The sequence below is a fragment of the Oryx dammah genome, unplaced genomic scaffold (assembly GCF_014754425.2).
Source record: "Oryx dammah isolate SB20612 unplaced genomic scaffold, SCBI_Odam_1.1 HiC_scaffold_12, whole genome shotgun sequence".
Classification (NCBI taxonomy): domain Eukaryota; kingdom Metazoa; phylum Chordata; class Mammalia; order Artiodactyla; family Bovidae; genus Oryx; species Oryx dammah.
In genome coordinates, this window is record NW_024070196.1 from 10302651 (window position 1) to 10323058 (window position 20408).

A 20408-nucleotide genomic window follows, 5' to 3' on the forward strand; every position below is an offset into this window, starting at 1 on the left:
CACATGGCTGCAAGGCCCCAAACAGCAACTCTCTTCTGATCCTGAATAAACCCATCTTTACTGGAGAAACATCTGGCAGACTATTCATTTCAGGTCATGAGTAAATCCATCCACTTGCCCATAGAGTGACACAGCCCAGTTCCACAGGGTCAGAACCTGGGATTGAACCAGGGATTGAACCTGAGTCTCTGCACTTGGGACCCTTCTGGACACAGTCCTGTGCACCTCTTCCTCTTGGCTGCTCATCTGAATCCCCTAGATTACCTTTTATAATGAGCTGGTAAACTTAAGTAAATGTTGCCTAGTTCTGTGAGTTGCCCCAGCAAATCAATCAAACCCAAGGAAGTGGGGCGGGGGGGGGGGGGGTACAGGAACCTTTTCTTTGCAGTCAGTTAATCAGAAGCACACCAGGATTTGGTGTTAGAAGTGGAGCAGTCTCTTTTTTTAATTGAAGTACAGTTGATTTACAATGTGTTAGCTTCTGCCGTACAACAAAGTGAACTGGTTACACATATAGATTCTTTTCCATTATGGTCTATTACTGGACACTGAATAGGGCCTTGTTGTTTATCCATTCTACATATAATAGCTTGCATCTGCCAGTCATTAGTAGGGCAGTCTTGGAGGACTAGCCCTTAACCTGCAGGATCTGACGCTATTTCCAGGGAGTGCCAGAACTCAATTCATTGCTTGGTGGCAACTGAAAAATACACAACTGGACTATACTTTTCACTACACCAAGCGAAAGTCATTTTTTTTAAACATATAACTTCAAATAGATTATCAGTTTCACTTCTGACCATGCCTGCTGTAAACACGCATAACAGGAATAGATCACTCACACAAAGATCTTCAAGGGATCTATTTCTCTGGTCATACTTATGGAAATATAATTATCTGACTACTCAGTATCAACTGAAAAAAAAATGCACAAGGTGAGAGTTGTGAGTCAAGTTTTACTGGAGGCACAATGTGGAATATAACCGGGAGCAGGTCCTCAGAGGTTGCCTAGTGAATTTAATCTAAAGAGGCAGATGGCAAGTGCTAATTTTTAGCTGGAAACAAAAATATACTTAAAATATGAGCAGTCAAAGAATTTTCTCAAATATCCAGTTACTGTTCTAGTACAAATAGTAATATTGAGAATTTGGGGGTGTGATAGAGGCAGAAGCTAGTGTGTCTGTTCAATACAGAGTGAGAGGCAAAGGTCCGAATAAACAAAAATTGCCAGCCTGCTGTCTGCCACAATTTTCTCCTGTGATTTTCACTGGAAACCAGAGGAAAGAACAGCTGATAACAAGGACATACGCCTTTGTTCAGTACCAATGTCAGCAACCTTTATTAATCTCTCAAGCACCTCAACTCAATTTACTGAAGATCAGCAATGTATTAGCCACTGCCAGAAGTGGCCAAAGCCACACCTAACCTTCTTTCCTTTAAGGAGCATCCCCATCCTTAAGGCGTTCACTCTTGCAACAGAAAGCTCAGTCAAGTGGGATTCTGTATATTTGTAAGGAGCACACAGATCAAGACAGCAAAGAAAATGTAATTTTTTAAAATCTTTTCATCATGCCACTGGGGATGTGGGAATCTTAGATGCCCAACCAGGGATCGAACCCATGCCCCCTGCATGGAAAGCATAGAGTCTTTTAACCACGGACCACTAGAGAAGACCCAAGAATATATAATTTAAGTGAAAACTAAAATGATTCATCTTGAGGGTCTCTTCAAATTTCCAATCTAGTGTTTAATTATCTTTGGGAATGAGGATATTGTTGAAGGTCTAGCTCATAATCTTCACACATGTTCATTCAATATTTATTATGGCCTGCTCCCTGACAGGTCTTATTCTAGGCACTGTGGACAGAGTGCTGAAGAGAACTAGGCTGTTGCCTGCAAGGAGCTGACATCCCATGGAAAGAAGCCATGAAACAACCAAATGTACACTGTACACTGTGTGTGTTCAGGCGGGCCCAACCCTTTGCGACCCCATGGACTGCAGGCCCCCAGGCTCCTCTATCCATGGAATGTTCTAGGCAAAAGAATATCGGAGCTGGTTGCCACTTCCTACTCCAGGGGATCTTCCTGACCCAGGGATTGAACCTGAGTCTCTCGTGCCTCCTGCATTTACAGGTGGATTCTTTACCACTGAATCACCTAGAAAGACCACATCTGAATATGTAATGAGTCAAATGGTTGTAAGAGCAAGGGAGAAAAAACAACAAAAAAGGCAGAGTAAGGAAGGCACCCTAAATAAGATAAAACATCTCCACTCAGGGGAAGTCTGAGAGGAGATTATCTGGAAGACTATTTGCAGGAGTGAGTCATGCGGATCTGGCAGAAGGATGAACACCAAGGCCCTCAGCCACGGAGCCAAGCCAGAATGAGGCCGCCATGTGGGGTGCAAGAAGGCGGAGTGCATTGGGGGCCTCTGACGGGAGCTTCTAGGAAGGAGCATTTGAAGAAGAGCAGCACAAAGGCTGACTCCGCTGCCATATAGAAAATAAACCGTAAGAGGACTTCCCTGGCAGTCTAGTGGTTAACAGTCCACGGTCCCAGTGCAGGGGACATCATAACACAGAGTAACATGCATAAAAAATGAATGAAAGTGTTAGTCACTCAGTCATGTCTGACTCCTTGAGACTCCAGGACTGTAGCCCACCCAGGCTCCTCTGTCCCTGGGATTTCCCAGGCAAGGACACTGGACTGGGGAGCCATTCCCTTCTGTAGGGGACCTTCAAGACCCAGGGATCCAACCAGGGTCTCCTGAACTGCAGGCAGATTCTTTCCAGTCTGAGCCATGGGGAAAGCTGCATGCATACAAGCATGCTGCTGCTGCTGCTGCTGCTGCTAAGTCGCTTCAGTCGTGTCCGACTCTGTGCGACCCTACAGACGGCAGCCCACCAGGCTCCCCCATCCCTGGGATTCTCCAGGCAAGAACACTGGAGTGGGTTGCCATTTCCTTCTCCAATGCATCAAAGTGAAAAGTGAAAGTGAAGTCTCTCAGTCGTGTCCGACTCTTAGCGACCCCATGGACTGCAGCCTACCAGGCTCCTCCATGCATGGGATTTTCCAGGCAAGAGTCCTGGAGTGGGGTGCCATTATGAACGCAAAATAACTTGAAAAAGAAAATAAACTGTAAAAGCAGGGAGGCTTCTGTAGTCATCTATGTGAGAAACGCCCACCACTTGGGCCAGGGTGACAGGTTTGCAGGCTAGGAGAACTGGCCACGTTCTGAGAATGCCCTGAAGTTGAAGTAGACCTAGGCTGAGGGTCTAGATGGGCTGAGAAAAGGCCAAGGACGGCGCTGCAGATTTTGCCCTAGCAACAGGTAGAATGATACCTAATTAGAGAGTGAGATGGAGATGGAAATTGACTTGGGGCATGGAAATCCCATCAGGATGCCTGGAAACAGAGATCAAGTAGAACAGGAAGTGGAAAACTGCTGGCATCAAGAGAGCCTCTACGAGCAATAGCTGTCACTTCAAAGCTGACAGAGGTTAGGAGGTGAGGGAGCACGTGTAACAGTGCGTGGCTTTCTACACCATATGGAAAACGAGAGAATGCAGCCCCGCCTTCAGATAGTATTGTAGTCAGGATTAGCGGGTACAAAAGGGCCTTTCTCTTTCACAGACCATCAAACACCATGTAAACATCAGCCAATCACACTGCAGAGACGAAAGAAGATGTGACATGTGGTTAATGTCAAAATAACCACACACATACACACAGACTTTGCAACTAAATCTGTAACATTTAAACACAACCCAGGTTTACTCTACAACATGGTCATTTTGATGATACTTCACCAAGAGTATATTATAGTGGTACCTTATGCCTGGATCCCTTATGTGTTTAAAAATAAACAAATGCCCGGGGAAGAAGTCATACTTCTGTGGGATGAATCAAGATCTTTACAACTGAAAATAGCATTATGTTTAAGGAAAGCATATGTTCCAAATAGTAAACAACTGAGTTTCCATTCAAGGGTGTGAGTGAGGAAAAACAAGTGGCAGGGAATTTAGAAAAAAAAAAAAAAACAGAAAGCAAAAACGAGACAGAAGATATAAATTCCTTTCTCCTTACATGCGGCTCCCTCCAAAAGAAACAAGTCTATTAACACAAGTAAAACAGATGCTCTGTTTCCAAAGAAGCTGAAAAACTCCTGAATCTTCAGCGTTAGGTAAGATTAATTCTGCCTTCACATAAAAGCCAAATGGTATAGGAGCTTATTCAATTCACTTTTTCAACACATCCTGAAAGTTAATTAATAATCTATTCCTGAAAATAATATATCTTTTCTCAGTTATGCTAGTTAAAATGGTTGCTCCTGGGAAAATATACTCAGAACCAAAACTTCTAATACTCTGAACCCACACTGCATTAATCACTCTATGAGGTCTTATTTTGTCTTATTCCAAAAGAGCTTTTTTTTTTAATTCATGGAGCTACCTAGTCATTTTTTCTATCTCTAATAAACCTAGATGAAACATTTTCAAAAGAAAAGCTCATTTAAAAAAAGATTATTAAATTTTACAAACAAATTAAAAGAAAAATAAAAACAATACCTCTTGTAAATGTGAGTCTTTCTTTTTTGCTGACAAATTCAAATGTTTATCAATTAGGCTATAGTTCCTTTCAGTCTCTTTGTCAAATTTCTTTTTTTCTTCCTACAAATAAGAAAAACATAGACAAGTATGATTAAACGGAGGGGGGATGGCATATATAGTCAATCAACTGGGAAGATCAAAATATGAAAAATATCCAAAAAGAAAAGAAAGTACCATGATGTGTGAAAAAGTTACCTGGAAAATCTATCTGCAGCCAGGCCACTATTAATCATCAAGACTGCATTAGGACCAAAGAGTCACTTACCTTTTTGCTTTTTCCTTTAATGAACTTTATTTCTAGCCTGTTATTTTCAACCCCTTATACCAATCAGTGTTTGGAATTAATGCCATTCACTTGCCCATTAAAAAAAAAAAATTTTAGGATGAAAACATAATAAGACCATAAAGCTTAAAAAAGCAAACTTGCTACAGACTTTGGCATAGAAATGGAATTCACATAAAACTGAGTAAGTTTTGATCTATGTTTAAAAATTATTTACAATCACCATTAGGAGGAGGGGGAAAAAAAAAAACTACATCTTGGGGAAAAAAAAAATCTTCCCTAATTGTCTAGCATAAATATAACAATAAAATCCTCTGACCAGAAATGTCAACTACTTACCCAAATTTCAGCAGTGATTTCTGTAACACTGTCTAGAATATTTATCAATAGGTCCACAGGGCCTAAAATAATACTGACATACTTCTACTGAGATCCTTTGGTTAACATTACAAACATTTCTCAGGCACTGCCAAGAAATAGTATTTGTTTTCCTTTTGCTAGAGTAGCTTTTAGAGAAAACTAGGAACCAATTTTTTTCTTAATACAGTGGAGACAAGCTCCCCTAAAACGCCTGCCCACGTAAGTAGATTTTTCATAAACATTTCTGAGCACCGATGAGCTCATGTGATGTTCTCCTTCTGTCAAAATGTTTCTATCAACTTCAGACTCTCCCCAACTCTCCAAGGCCTCCTAGAAAGGAACGTTCCCTTCCCTATTTTCCAGCTTCTATTTTATAAAGTCAAAAATAATGAACTGTCCCAGCTTTTTCCGGCATGACCTTCCTATTAAGCAAAAGGAGTAAATGAAGCACAAAAATTGTATTTCTCTGCATTTATCATCACTCTTTTCACTCCACGGGACTACAAACCGTGTGAGACGCTGGGAACGAAGCTCTGCCCGCTTCAAAATGGTGCTCTCAAGCCTCTGTGAAGAAAGAATCTAGCCAAGAAACATCATCACGCCCACCAAAGGCTAAATTAACCCCCACATTAACGAAGGCACAAGACTCAGAACTGATGCTTCTTCCCATTTCTACTTCAAGTTTAATTACCAACTAGCCGCACATCTTCAAGGGCAAAAACGAAACAAAACAAAACACTTAACAGTATAAAACCTTAGTTTTTCTGTTTAGAAGATCAGGGGACTGCCTTGGTGGTCCAGTGGTTAGGCAGGACTCCGCACTCCCACAGCAGGGGGTGCAGCTTCCACCCCCGGTCTGGAAATGAACACCCTACATGGCCCCCACATGCCCTTGTGTGGTGTGGCCAAAAAAAAAAAAAAATACTGTCATAAAACCTAAAATATTAGAAAAACAAATCAGGAATTCAGTTTTGTCCTAGTTCATTCTTAGAACCAATCCTAAGAGTCTGTAATCCTACCGTTCACCTATACATGCTAAGTCACTTCAGTCGTGTCCGACTCTGTGCGACCCCATAGACGGCAGCCCACCCGGCTCCCCCGTCCCTGGGATTCTCCAGGCAAGAACACTGGAGTGGGCTGCCATTTCCTTCTCCAAGTCACCTACACATAAGAATGGTCAAACTTTCACTGAAAGGGAGGCATTTTTTTTCTTTAGGCCCTAGGTTTAATTTACAACTATTTTTTTATACTTAAGGCATTAAGATTACATGGTTACTCTCTCTTTTCTGCTTTTGATTATGACACACTTCCTGAACGATTTTAATGACTAACAGAAAATAAACTAAATGGAACATATGGCCACTGCTTTAAAATCTCCACTATTTTTGAAGTTCTTACGGTAGAGTGTGCACTGGCTCAGGTGTCAGAAGACGCAGGTTCCAGTGGCCGTGATGACCCTGTGGCTCTGCCCCGGAGTCACAGCCTTCTCTGAGCATCAGTTTCTCAGGTTTAAAACCAGACAGGAATGGAGGTAACACAGCTGCATGTACCGCAAGCACATGGTAACACGCCTCACGTGGTTAAACTGCCTACTATCTTTGCAGATTCGTATTCAGAGGATCCTGAAACCGTGTTTACTCCTTTGATTTCATCTGAATCACAGAAGGGGACAAAGGAAGCAACAACTCGACAGGCAGCAGTCAAAACACCCAGCACATGCGGAAATACTGGGGCATGTAAATGAGGATGTGGGTTAAGTCTGCAATGAAAGAAAATGGTGCTCTCAAGCCTCTGTGAAGAAAGAATCTAGCCAAGAAACAACATCACGCCCACCAATTTGAGTGAAAATACATTTGTTCATCTCTGGTATGATACTATACAAATGCTGCTGTGTTTTGTTTGAATCTGAAGACTCAGATGATTGTCTCTCCTTGCATTTTTTTCTGTGTCTGTATAGAATATTCTGTTTCTTTGTACTCATGTGACTTTGGGCACTTAATTCTGAATTTTAAAAGGGGCTGTGTTGAAGTAGCATTCAATAAAGAACGGAGTCTTTTCTTCAACATTGCAATATAGGATACATACACACATATGGATTTATACATATATATACGTACATGTATATATACACATATATACACACACACAAATATAAAATAAATGAGCCATCAAAGGGAACAAAACTGAGTCAGCTGAAGTGATACAGAGTAAAGTAAGTCAGGAAAACAAACATTGCATATTAACACATATATATAGAATCTAGAAAAATAAATATTGATGAACCCGTTTGCAGGGCAGGAATAGAGGTGCAGACAGAGAAAAGACTTGGGGAGACAGATAAGGAAAGAGAGGATGGTACAAATTAAGAAAGTAGCACTGAAATATATACACTACCATATGTGTTTACATACCATATGTAAAACAGACAGCTTGTGGGAGCTGCTGTATAACTCAGGGGGCCCACCCAGCGCTCTGTGAAGACCTAGAGAGGGGAGGGAGGGGCACCAGACAGGGGATTTGTGTATACATACAGCTGATTCATGGTGCTGTACAGCAGAAACAACCACTGTAAAGGAATCATACGCCAATAAAAAACTAAAATAGAGTCATATGAAACAAAAGGCTCTTCCAAGGATCAAATTATTACAGTGAAAACTGTTCTATGAAACAGCATTACTCAAGTGAGTCTGGGTCAAGCTGGAAGGAAAGTCAGTAAGGAAAAGTGGAGGCAAGGGCTCGCCAGCCAGCCCACATCTACATTTCAGAGAGAGGCAGGAAGCCATTATAGAGCCCCAGCAGACTTCTGCCATGTGGAACTATAAGCCCAGTATTTAGGCCACTCTGTTGATTTTTCTGAAACAGCTGAAAGACTCAGTGATTTTTAAACGGTCACACACACACACACAAAAAAGTATGTTTTAGGTTTAACATGAGTCAGTTAAGTCGCTCAGTCCTGTCCAACTCTTTGCGACCTCATGGACTGCAGCACACCAAGCTTCCCAGTCCTTCACCAATTCCCAGAGATTGTTCAAACTCATGTCCATCAAGTCGGTGACGCCATCCAACCAGCTCATCCTCTGTCATCCCCTTCTCCTCCTGCCTTTAATCTTTCCCAAAATCAGGGTCTTTTCCAATGAGCCAGTTCTTTGCATCAGGTGGCCAAAGTACTGGAGTATCGTATCAGTCCTTCCAATGATTATTCAGGACTGATTTCCTTTAGGATTGACTGGTTTATCTCCCTGCAGCACAAGGGACTCTCGAGTCTTCCCCAACACCACAGTTCAAAAGCATCAATTCTTTGGTGCTCAGCTTTCTTTATGGTCCAACTCTCACATTCACACATGACTACTGGAAAAATCATAGCTTTGACTAGACAGGCTTTTGTCAGCAAAGTAACATCTCTGCTTTTTAATAGCTGTCTAGGTTGGTCATACCTTTTCTTCAAATGAGCAAGCATCTTTTAATTTCATGGCAGCAGTCACCATCTGCAGAGATTTTGGAGCTCAAGAAAATAAAGCCTGTCACTGCTTCCACTGTTTCCCATCTATTTGCCACGAAGTGATGGGAACTGGATGCCATGATCCTAGTATTTTTCATGTTGAGTTTTAAGCCAACTTTTTCACTCTCCTCTTTCACTTTCATCAAGAGAGTCTTCAGTTCCTCTTCACTTTATGCCTTAAGGGTGGCATCATCTGCATATCTGAGGTTATTGATATTTCTCACGCCAATCTTGATTCCAGCTTGTGCTTCATCCAGCCGGGCATTTCACATGATGTACTCTGCACATAACTTAAAATAAGCAGGTGACAATATACAACCTTGACATACTCCTTTCCTAATTTGGAACCAGTCTGTTGTTCCATGTCCAGTTCTAACTGTTTCTTCTTGACCTGCATACAGATTTCTCTGGAGGAAGGTAAGGTGGTCTGATATTCCCATCTCCTTAAGAATTTTCCAGTTTGTTGTGATCTACACAGTCAAAGGCTTTGGTATAATCAAACAGCAGAAATAGATATTTTTCTGTAATTCTCTTGCTTTTTCTATGATCCAGGGGATGTTGCCAATTTGATCTCTGGTTCCTCTGCCTTTTCTAAATCCAGCTTGAACATCTGGAAGCTCACAGTTCATGTACAATTGAAGCCTGGCTTGGAGAATTTTGAGCATCACTTTACTAGTGTGTGAGATGAGTGCAATTGTGTGGTAGTTTGAACATCCTTTGGCATTGCCCGTCTTTGGGACTGTAATGAAAACTGACTTTTCCAGTCCTGTGGCCACTGCTGAGTTTTCCAAATTTGCTAGGATACTGAGTGTAGCACTTTCACAGCATCATCTTTCAGGATTTGAAACAGCTCAACTGGAATTCCATCACCTCCACTAGCTTTGTTCATAGTGATGTTTCCTAAGGCCCACTTGACTTCACATTCCCGGACATCTGGCTCTAGGTGACTGGTCACACCATCATGGTTATCTGGGTCATGAAGATCTTTTTTGTATAGTTCTTCTGTGTATTCTTGCCACCTCTTAATATCTTCTGCTTCTGTTAGGTCCATACCATTTCTGTCTTTTATTGAGCCCATCTTTGCTTGAAATGTTCCCTTGGTATCTCTAATTTTCTTGAAGAGATCTCTAGTCTTTCCTATTCTATTGTTTTCTTCTATTTCTTTGCACTGACAACTGAGGAAGGCTTTCTTATCTCTCCTTGCTATTCTTTGGAACTCTGCATTCAGATGTTTATGTGTTTCCTTCTCTCCTTTGCCTTTCACTTTTCTTCTTTTCTCAGCTATTTGTAAGGCCTCCTCAGACAATCATTTTGCCTTTTGCATTTCTTTTTTTGGGGGGATGGTCCTGATCACTGCCTCCCGTACAATGTCACAAATCTCCATCCATAGTTCTTCAGGTACTCTATCAGATATAATCCCTTGAATCTAGTTGTCACTTCCACTGTATAATCATAAGGGATTTGATTTAGGTCATACCTGAATGGTCTAGTGGTTTTCCCCACTTTCTTCAATTTCAGTCTGAATTTGGCAATAAGGAGCTCATGATCTGAGCCACTGTCAGCTCCTGGTCTTGTTTTTGTTAACTGCATAGAGCTTCTCCATCTTTGGCTACAAAGAATATACTCAATCTGATTTTGATGTTGACCATCTGGTGATGTCCATGTGTAGAGTCGTCTCTTGTGTTGTTGGAAGAGGGTGTTTGCTATGACCATTGCTTCTCTTGGAAAAACTCTGTTAGCCTTTGCCCTGCTTCATTTTGTACTCCAAGACCAGATTTGCCTATCACTCCAGATATCACTTAACTTCCTACTTTTGCATTCCAGTCCCCTATGATGAAAAGGACATCTTTTGGGGGTGTTAGTTCTAGAAGGTTTTATACGTCTTCATAAAAGCATTCAACTTCAGTAAGCCAAACAAACATGAGTAAGCCAAACAAAATGTTTACAAGTTAAAGATGGCTCATGGGAAGTCAGTTTGTAATCTGTTACAAAATCACACATGCAAAAAATAAAAAACAGTGAAGAACAGCTGTTACTTGAAACAGCATAGCCAGTCAAATAAGATGTACACTATGTAAATAGAAGAGAAATTTTTAAATCTAAGAAACAGAACTTAAATACTCAGGTTTTATTAGAAATAAACATATATATGAAAGAAAAGAAAAGTCAAAGCATTAATCACTCAGTCCTGTCTGACTCTTTGTGACCCCATGGACTATAGCCCACCAGGCTCCTCTGTTCATGGGATTCTCCAGGCAAGAATCCTGGAGTGGGTTGTCATGCCCTCCTCCAGGAGAGCTTCCTGACCCAGGGATCAAATCTGGGTTTCCCACATTGCAGGCAGATTCTTTACCTCAAAACTTGAGCCACCAGGGAAGCCAAAAACGTATATATAGTATATATATTTAAAGGTGTCATAACAAATCATGGAATAAAAAACTATTACTCAACTAATGGTGTGGTATAACTGGTTAAGTAGTTGGAAATAAAAAGAGAACCATGTCTCAAATCAAAATTAATTCCAGATGGACTGAAAGACTCACAAGTGAAAAGTGAAACCAAAACAGAGCATTTTCATCAGATCTCAGAACAGAGCAGGAATTTATGAGGAAAAGAGAAATGGAAGAAGCCACAAGAACTTCTAGATATCAAAACTATACAATAAATAAGGCAAAAGGCCAACAACTGGCAGGGAAAAGATACAATTAATATGGAAGAAAGGGAGTTAACATTCCTAACACATAAAATATTCTTTATGAAGCAATTTTTTGCTCAAAGCATACATTACACTTCCACAGAATAATTAGTAAAGAATACAGAAAATTCACAAAAGTTTAAAAATACTTGTAAACTATCCACATTTACTAGAATATTTTGTTTCATCTTAGAAAAAGAGGAAATTTTTCAATTACCAGGTAACTTTCCTTTTTATGTATTTTTGGTATTTTACAAATTTTCTAGGATGAGGAAATGAAAAGACTTTTATTTTCAGACTATGAGCAGCAAATAGTAAGGCCCAACTAGTCTAGACAAGAGCTTAAATACATTCTTAGAGATTCCAACTCTCTTTTTATTTAAATAAAAAGGTGGGGGTAATAATGCCCACACGTGGGTTTCCCTGGTGGTTCCGATGGTAAAGAATCTGCCTGCAGAGCAGGAGAGCTGGGTTCAATCCCTGGGTTCAGAAGATCCTCTGGACAAGAGAATGACTGCCCACTCCAGTAGTCTTGTCTGGACAATCCCATGAACAGAGGAATCTGGCAGGTTACAGTCCACGGGATCACAAAGAGTTGGACACGAATGAAGCGACTTAGCACAACGGGCGTGCCCACACTTACAAGAAATGAAACTTCTAGCACGTGCCACACACTTGGCAGGAGCACTGCTTCCTGCATATCCAGGCCAACCATAGTTCTGAAATCCCCACTCCTCTCCACTGGTCCACCAACACCTCACAACCGAGGTGAGATGCCGCCTCTTCCATGAAGCACTCCTTGACTTCGCCAGTGGGCAAACAGCCCCTTCGCCCAACTCCTGCACCAGCGTCACCCGTCCTCCTTGACATTCATTCGGCCTATCCAACGCACGCCCGCTCCTGCCTTTAAGCTCTTTCAGCCTCTCCAAAGCACTGAGAAGTCAGCCTTTATCCCCGCCCCTGGAAGATGCCCAGGGGACCTTGGGCAGAGAACACAGGACGGCAGAAGCCTATGGCTGCAGGGGCTCCAGCACTGAAAAGCTGCCCCTGCTGGCTCCTCAGCACTTGCTCCCAAGTCACCAACCCATCACCTGAGCACTGTCCGAGCAGGAGTCACAAGCCACAGTGCTTGAACCTGGTGGGCAAAGAGTGGAGTAAAACCTAAGTTGTTGTTAGCAAGCTGATACAGAGCAAGTCACAAAGGGGATCATAAAAGAACTGCAACCGTGTATATGGAAGGCCCTGCACTAGACCCCAGAAATATGCCATCAAATGCACCAAAGCTTTGCAATAACCTTCAGGGACAGGTGTAATGGGTCCCATTTTAAAGATCAGGAAACTGAGGCTTGGAGGCCTTAAGTAACTTGCCCCAAATCACAGAGAAACTCAAGGGGCAGAAATCCAACTCAAAACAAGGGACAATCAGGCCCAAAACTGAGACGACAGGCCACCCATACAGAGCACTGATGCTTTCTCTCGTTAGGGCACTTTTTTTTTTTTTTTTCATTTTATTTATTAACATCGATTTATATTCGGCTGTTCTGGGTCTTCACTGCTACACGGGTTTTTCTCTAGTTGTCAAGAGTGGGGGCTACTCTCCAGCTGCGGCGCACAGGCTTCTGACTGTGGCGGCTTCTCTCGCTGTGGAGCACGGGCTGTAGGGCGTTCAGGCTTCGGCAGTTCTGGCTCCCGGGCTGGAGAGCACAGGCTCGTTAGTTGTGGCCCATGGGCTTGGCTGCTCCGTGGCACGTGGGATCCTTCCAGGAATCGAAACCCACGTCTCCTACACTGGCAGGCAGACTCCCCACCACTGAGCTGCCAGGGAAGCCCTAGGCACTTTTCACAGTGCATTTTTATTTTTTATTTTTTTAACATCTTCCCCACAGACTCGCCGATTTCTTGAAGACTGGACAGTGTTTTAATTCACAGTTGTACAGTAAGTCCCTTACAAACAAATGAGCTGTTATCCAAGAACATGCGCCTAAGTCCAATTTGTCCCTAAGTCCAACAAAGTTAGCCTAGATAGATACCCAACTAACACAATCAGCTCAACAGTACTGTACTGTAGTAAGTTTGTAATACTTGTCACACAAAAAACAAACACAGAAATAAAACATTTTTAGTCTTACAGTACAGTATCTTGAAAAGCACAGAAGGACAGGACACTGGCTGGAATACGGGGCTGGCATGGAGTGAGCAGGCAAACAGTGTTACAGACCAGAGCAGACAGAGGAGGTGGGAGATGGTAGTGCTGAAGGATCGTCAGCAATGTGAGATGGAGGGCAAGCTGCAGGTGCACTCAAGCCTCGTGCTGACGGAACGCACGGTCACATCTCAGAAAGTTTCCAACTTAAAGGTTCGTAAGTAGGGGACCTAATGTATATCCCAGGTATACTTACAGTCTATCTCACACTATACCATACAATAGGCCTGATAAGTGGTTTTATTATTGAAATACTAAAATGAAGAAATGTGATTAAGTCACACTTTTTCTGCTCTAGCAAACATAATTGAGAAATTATTCAGATTTGCTTTCTTACCTATATTTTGCAGTCATTTACAGAATCTCAGGAGGTCGATTTCTATTCAATGTTTATTCACTAAACAGAGCCTTGAAAAGAGGTGAGAGTCTGGTAATGGCTGGGCTGCTAAGTTTTAATTTATGATATAAGCAATGGCACCCCACTCCCCGTACTCTTGCCTGGAAAATCCCATGGACGGAGGAGCCTGGTAGGCTCCAGTCCATGGGGTCGCTAAGAGTCAGGCACGACTGAGCGACTTCACTTTCACTTTTCACTTTCATGCACTGGAGAAGGAAATGGCAACCCACTCCAGTGTTCTTGCCTGAAGAATCCCAGGGACAGAGGAGCCTAGTGGGCTGCCGTCTATGGGGTTGCACAGAGTCAGACACGACTGAAGTGACTTAGCAGCAGCAGCAGCATAAACATTTTTTAACTCTTGAGGTTAATTTTTTTATTCTATTGAATAAAACAGGAAATTTTTCATGCTAAGTCATTTCAGTTGAGTCTGTCTCTTTGCGACCCCATGGACTGTAGCCCACCAGGCTTGTCTGTCCTTGGGATTCTCCATCAAAGAATACTGGAGTGGGTCGCCATTTTCTTCTCCAGGGGGTCTTCCCGACCCAGGGATTAACACAGGTCTCCTGAATTGGCAGGCAGATTCTTTACCAACTGAGCCACCAGGAAGCCCCAGAGTTGAACAGGCTTTATAAATTATCCATAGCATTTTGTTGTATCCATCTGATACGTGCATGCTGCCACTTTCAGAAAAAGAGCAACTTTAAGTTCTCCCAACTGATACTGTCCCACGTAACCCTTAGCAAGTTCTAGTATTTCTTGGAGTTTGTACACAATGCACTTGGCTCTGATGCTGTCTGGTGCCTGTATTAGTTTCCTGTGGATAAACTGACAGTTAACGAGCAACGGTTATCGACAAAGTGTATGAAGACAGTTGGGAATAAGTGACAAACTTCTACGGAAGGGAGAAGAGTTTCAGAGGACGTAAAGCGGAGGGAAGCCAACAGGAAAACTCCGAACTGATGGGACACAGCACAGAACCACCTGCATCCTGCAGTGGGCATTGGGTCTCTTTACACAGAGGTCTCCCTTGGACTGCAAGGAGATCCAATCAGTCCATCCTAAAGGAGATCAGTCCTGGGTGTTCACTGGAAGGACTGATGCTGAAGCTGAAACTCCAGTACTTTGGCCACCTCATGCGAAGAGTTGACTCATTGGAAAAGACCCTGATGCTGGGAGGGATTGGGAGGTAGGAGGAGAAGGGGATGACAGAGGATGAGATGGCTGGATGGCATCACTGACTCGATGCACATGAGTTTGAGTGAACTCTGGGAGTTGGTGATGGACAGCGAGGCCTGGCCTGCTGTGATTCATGGGGTTGCAAAGAGTCGGACATGACTGAGCGACTGAACTGAACTGAAACACAGAGGTAAGAACCTGGCAAGCACATGAGAAAAAGTGGCAGAACCCTCAGGATGGAAGTTGAAGCTCAAACCAAACAGACACAACTGATGGAGAACATATCCCAACAGAAGAGAAAACAGCAGAAAAGAAAGATCCAGTGACTCCTAAAAAATCCTATTTATAAAAGCCACCTGGCAGTTTCGATTACATTAAAACCACAAGTTCCCATGTCACTGGGATTCTGGAAACTGGAGATGGAACCACAGGGAACCGAAAGAGCCTCCATACAAAGTCAAAGGGTAGCAACCTTTCCAGACAGGGAGGAGAAGATGAACATTTTGACAAGGATATCCAAAAACTTCTGCTGCGGTCAGCTTTTAAAGACTTTTGTTTTTTCTCCCCCACATGAAAACTGCTTCAAGGTACTTTCTAGAAGATCTTCATGCTAAGAGAATAAAGTTATTTTTTAAGTATCCCAAGTAAGTAAACAAACCAATGGAACAAGAACATGTGATTGTTCTTAATCGGTGTTTAGGAAGCACAGATGGAGAAAATCAAATATCCAGATTATAAACCCTTTCCTGGTTCTTCTAGAATAAAGGATGAAAGTGAAAGTGTTAGTCACTCATTTGCGTCCAAACTTTTGTGACCCCCATGGACTACAGCTTGCCAGGCTCCACTGTCCATGGGATTTCACAGGCAAGAATACTGGAGTGGGCTGCCATTTCCTTCTCCAGAGGATCTACCCGACCCAGGGACTGAACCCACATCTCCTGCATTGCTGGGCGGATTCTTTACCACTAAGCCACCAGAGAAGCCAAGAATTAAGGGTAGAATTGGTTTATTTATTAGATAACTTAAAGTCAGTCAGAGTGGAGGTTGGTAGAAAACAAAGGAATTGTTCTTGTTCAGTCGCTAAGTTGTGTCCAACTCTGCGGCTCCATGAACTGCAGCGCGCCAGGCTTCCCTGTCATTCACCGTCTGCCCGAGCTTGCTCAGATTCATGTTCGTTGAGTTGGTAATGCCATGAAATGATCTCATCCTCTCCTTCTCCTCTTGTCCTCTTTCTTTCCTAGCATTAAGGTCTTTTCCACTGAGTTAGCTCTTCGGATCAGGTGGCCAAAGTATTGGAGCTTCAACATTAGTCCTTCAAGTGAATATTCAAGGTTGATTTCCTTTAGGATTAAGTGATTTGAGCTCTTACTGTCCAAGGGACTCTCAAAAGTCTCCTCAAGCACCACAATTCAAAACCATCCATTCTTCAGCACCCAGCCTTCTTTAGGGTCCAACTCTCACATTCATACATGACTACTGGAAAAACCATAGCTTTGACTATGGTCAGCAAAGTGATGTCTCTGCTTTTTAAAATGGGTGTCTAGGTTTGTCATAACTTTCCTTCCATGGAGCAAGCATCTTTTAATTTCATGGCTGCAGCCACCATCTACAGTGATTTGGGAGTTCAAGAAAATAAAATCTGCCATCGTTTCCACTTTTTTCCCCATCTATTTGCCATGAACTGATGGGACCAGATGCCACAATCTTAGTTCATTTCACATGCTAGCAAGGTAATGCTCAAAATCCTTCAAGCTAGGCTTCAATAGAACATGAACTGGGAACTTCCAGATGTACAAGCCAGATTTAGAAAAGGCAGAGGAACCAGAGATCAAATTGCCAGCATCTGCCGGATCATAGAAAAAGCAAGAGAATTTCCAAAAAAAAAAAAAAAAAATCTACTTCTGCTTCATTGACTAGGTGAAAGCCTTTGACTGTGTGGATCAAACAAACTGAGGAAAATGCTTAAAGAGATAGCAATACCACACCACCTTACTTGCCTCCTGAGAAACCTTGCAGGTTAAGAAGCAACCTTTAGAACTAGTCATGGAACAACGACCTGGTTCAAAACTGGGAAAGGAACACATTAAAACTGTAATACTGTCACACTGCTTGTTTAACTTATATGCAAAGCACATTGTGTGAAATGCCAAGCTGGATGAATCCCAAGCTGGAATCAAGATTGCGGGGAGAAATATCAACAACCTCAGCTATGCAGATGATACCACTCTAATGGCAGAAAGTGAAAAGAAACTAAAGAATCTCTTGATGAGGGTGAATGAGGAGAGTGAAAAAGCTGGCTTAAAACTCAACATTCAGAAAACTAAGATCACGGCATCTGGCCCCATCACTTCATGGAAAATAGATGGGGGGAAGTGGAAACAGAAAATAAATAAATAAGCATAGCCTTTTCTCTTAAAGTTTAACAACATGATAAACAAGACAGATGTGTATATGTCACTATATAACCTAAAAAGTTATCCTTCCCTTTTTACTATAATAAGCAAAACTGCCAGTTTAACCAAAAAAAAAAAAGGCTACTCCCCGTGACTCATGATGGGGCCTCCATCACTGACAGTCAACACACACACTGTACTGACCAAGAGTGTAGGGTACACCCTTCACAAACTTGAAGCCAGGAACAGAAGAGAGAAAGAAAGAAATGGGACTTCGGGATAGCTTTTGGCCACTAAATAGCTCAAAACATAGACTAAAAGCGTTAAAATAATTAAATCATTTATTTTTGCAAACTGCTTTGCAGACTACACAACTGAGACTTGAACAACTCAGAGGTCAAGGACATCAACATGGGAGCAGCCAAAGTTCCAAATGTCGTTTATAGTTGGTCCTCAGTATACAAGGTTCTACATTCGCAGATTCAACCAACTGCAAATCCTGTAATACTGTAGTATTTACTAGTGAAAAATATCCAAGTAGAAGCACACAGTCCGCACCTGAGCTGTTCAAGGGTCAACCACACCTTGAATGACCACAGCATGAGAAGCTGGGCAGGTTTGTGTCAGAGAAGGAATCAAGAGAAAATTTGAGGCTAGAAATTTCTAAAAATCTGATCGGTCAATAAATAGAAAGGAAATACATTTATTAATAAAGTCATATCCATTTTTCATTTCCATAATATAATATCTGTCCACCACCACCCACCGTTTACACTCAGTGCCTGCCCATGAAATGTTCAAAGAGAAAGTACCAAGATATTCAAGTTTTAAAATAGTCTAAGAAGACTGGAGAAAACAGAATCATTAAACTGCAAAGCAGAGCAATCAGATCCCTTGTCTGTCATTTTACAAGTAAGAAACTAAAGCCAATTACTTGCCCAAGGACAGAAATGTGAAGCCAGACCCCCAAAGTCCTGCTGCAAGTTAGCAGCTTTGCGCAGCTTAGCAAACAATCCTAGGTTGAGGATTTGGGGGGTATCCCCACCGACCTCCACTCAACAGACAAAGCCCTTCATTGAAAACTATGCCGAAAAGCAGTGTCTAATATGTTAACAGGTCACTTGAAGAATTGAGTCCATAAAAAGCTGGCCCTTTCTGGGCCCATTTGTATAGCTATGGCCATGGAGACCACAATGTATATTTACAGAAAAGAATTTTAATAGTTCGTTTACGAAGGGGAAAAAAAAAAAAAGACTTCACATCCCCAAGGTATGAGGGAAAAAACAATACAAACATAAAAACCCTCTTTTCTACTTAAAACTGGTGTTATTTATCGCCTTCTCTTTGGGCCAAGCCAAAAATGGTCAGCTACACAGAGATGCTACTTTTTCCTCCCTCAAGTACATGCACAACCTTCAGGAGAGGCTGGTGGATATTATTTCTCTGAACTAACTTCAAAGCGCAGTTCGCAAACCTTACCAGTTTGCTAAATACATCCCAGGCTCCCGGTGGCAAAGTTGCTGCTGTACTCCCAGAAATCCTGGCTACATCTCAGAGCTTCTGAAAGCTGAGTCTGTGATCCACTCACTTTTAAATCCCCAGCACCCATAACAACACGAGCACGTAACAGAAGCACGAGAAATTTGTATTAAACGGCAGGAAGTATATCAGAATAACCGAGTAGTCTCTTTCTAGTTTCAGTGGCCTGCCGGTGTAGCAGCACCTCTAACCTTAAACCCTCGTGTGATGCTACACTCTGACACCCAACTGAGGCGGGCATGAAAATCAGTGCCCTCTTGACAGAGATAAGACGCTTGGCACAGCATAAATGTGCTGTTTGGTGAAAGGTATTTTTAAAACTCTACAAAAAAGTGTAGCCAAAGACGAGTACGAGAGGTTTTACCATCTAGCCCAGGTGTTTTTGCTTTGTTTTCACTTTCAGATTCCCCCAGAGGGGATACAACAGATTTGAAACATTCAACAACAGACATTAGTCTCCAACAGCCCCTTCCCGGCTGTCGAGTGTGAAGTGAGTGTGTGCTCCAGTGGCAGAAGTGTCTACGCTGGCTGTTTACAAGTGTACTCAGATTGGACACCGACCTTGACAGCTCCGAGTTGCTCTTTTCTGAATTTTTCCAAGGGTTTAATCAGGGTTTCGGTGACACTTAATGCCTAGAGAACAAGAGTGATAACAAAAGAGCAGAGTATTAGGTTTCCAAATGGGAAAAAGTGAGCTTTCCATTCCCCTCTCCCACCCCGCCCAGAAACAAAACGAACAACATACTGAACAGCTTTATCTCACCCTGCCAATTCAGCCATTAAATCACTTCTGAATTTATTAACACACCAGATCTCCATAAATATTTTCAGGGAAGAGGAGGTGGGGCAAAGCGCCAGGGAAAAGTGCAACCCAGCCCCAACACAGCCCTTTCTTCAGAGACACAGCAAGAGAGTTGGCTTCAAACAACAAAGAGGTCTATCACATTCATTAACAGAACACTTCTGTTTGAGGGTTTTGTTTTTTTTTAATCCCTCTGCTCAGAAATTTAAAAGTCAATGACGTTCCTTTATTAGTGAACAGACTACATTACACAGAGGGCTAGGTTTGTGGCTGCAAGTTTAAATGTACTCAGACTGCCCTGCATCACTGAAAATGTCTCTTTAGGCTATGCCAGCAAGACAGAGTCACTTGGAGCTCAGGACAGTCAGTCGTCCAAATATTAGGGGAGTTGGCAAGGTCACGGTGACAGGAACCACACATAAATACTACCCACAACCTCACTCATTCTTAT

At 42.3% G+C, this 20408-nt stretch overlaps 1 protein-coding gene and 1 long non-coding RNA gene across 2 annotated transcripts in view; one reads left to right on the forward strand and one right to left on the reverse strand.

The window, feature by feature from the left end:
* The window catches only part of ARHGAP10 (Rho GTPase activating protein 10), a 369765-nt gene that overhangs the window by 228439 nt on the left and 120918 nt on the right, over positions 1 to 20408 (reverse strand). The window contains exons 4-5 of the mRNA XM_040251356.1: positions 19717 to 19788; positions 4569 to 4670 (exon numbers count right to left, since the gene is read on the reverse strand). Of these exons, the coding sequence (XP_040107290.1) occupies positions 4569 to 4670; positions 19717 to 19788 (174 nt within the window). The remainder of the gene's footprint in view (positions 1 to 4568; positions 4671 to 19716; positions 19789 to 20408) is intronic.
* On the forward strand, positions 10475 to 16532 carry LOC120871455. Its single transcript, XR_005723018.1, has 3 exons — positions 10475 to 10657; positions 14512 to 14515; positions 16522 to 16532. It is a non-coding gene; the product is annotated as an uncharacterized LOC120871455 (long non-coding RNA).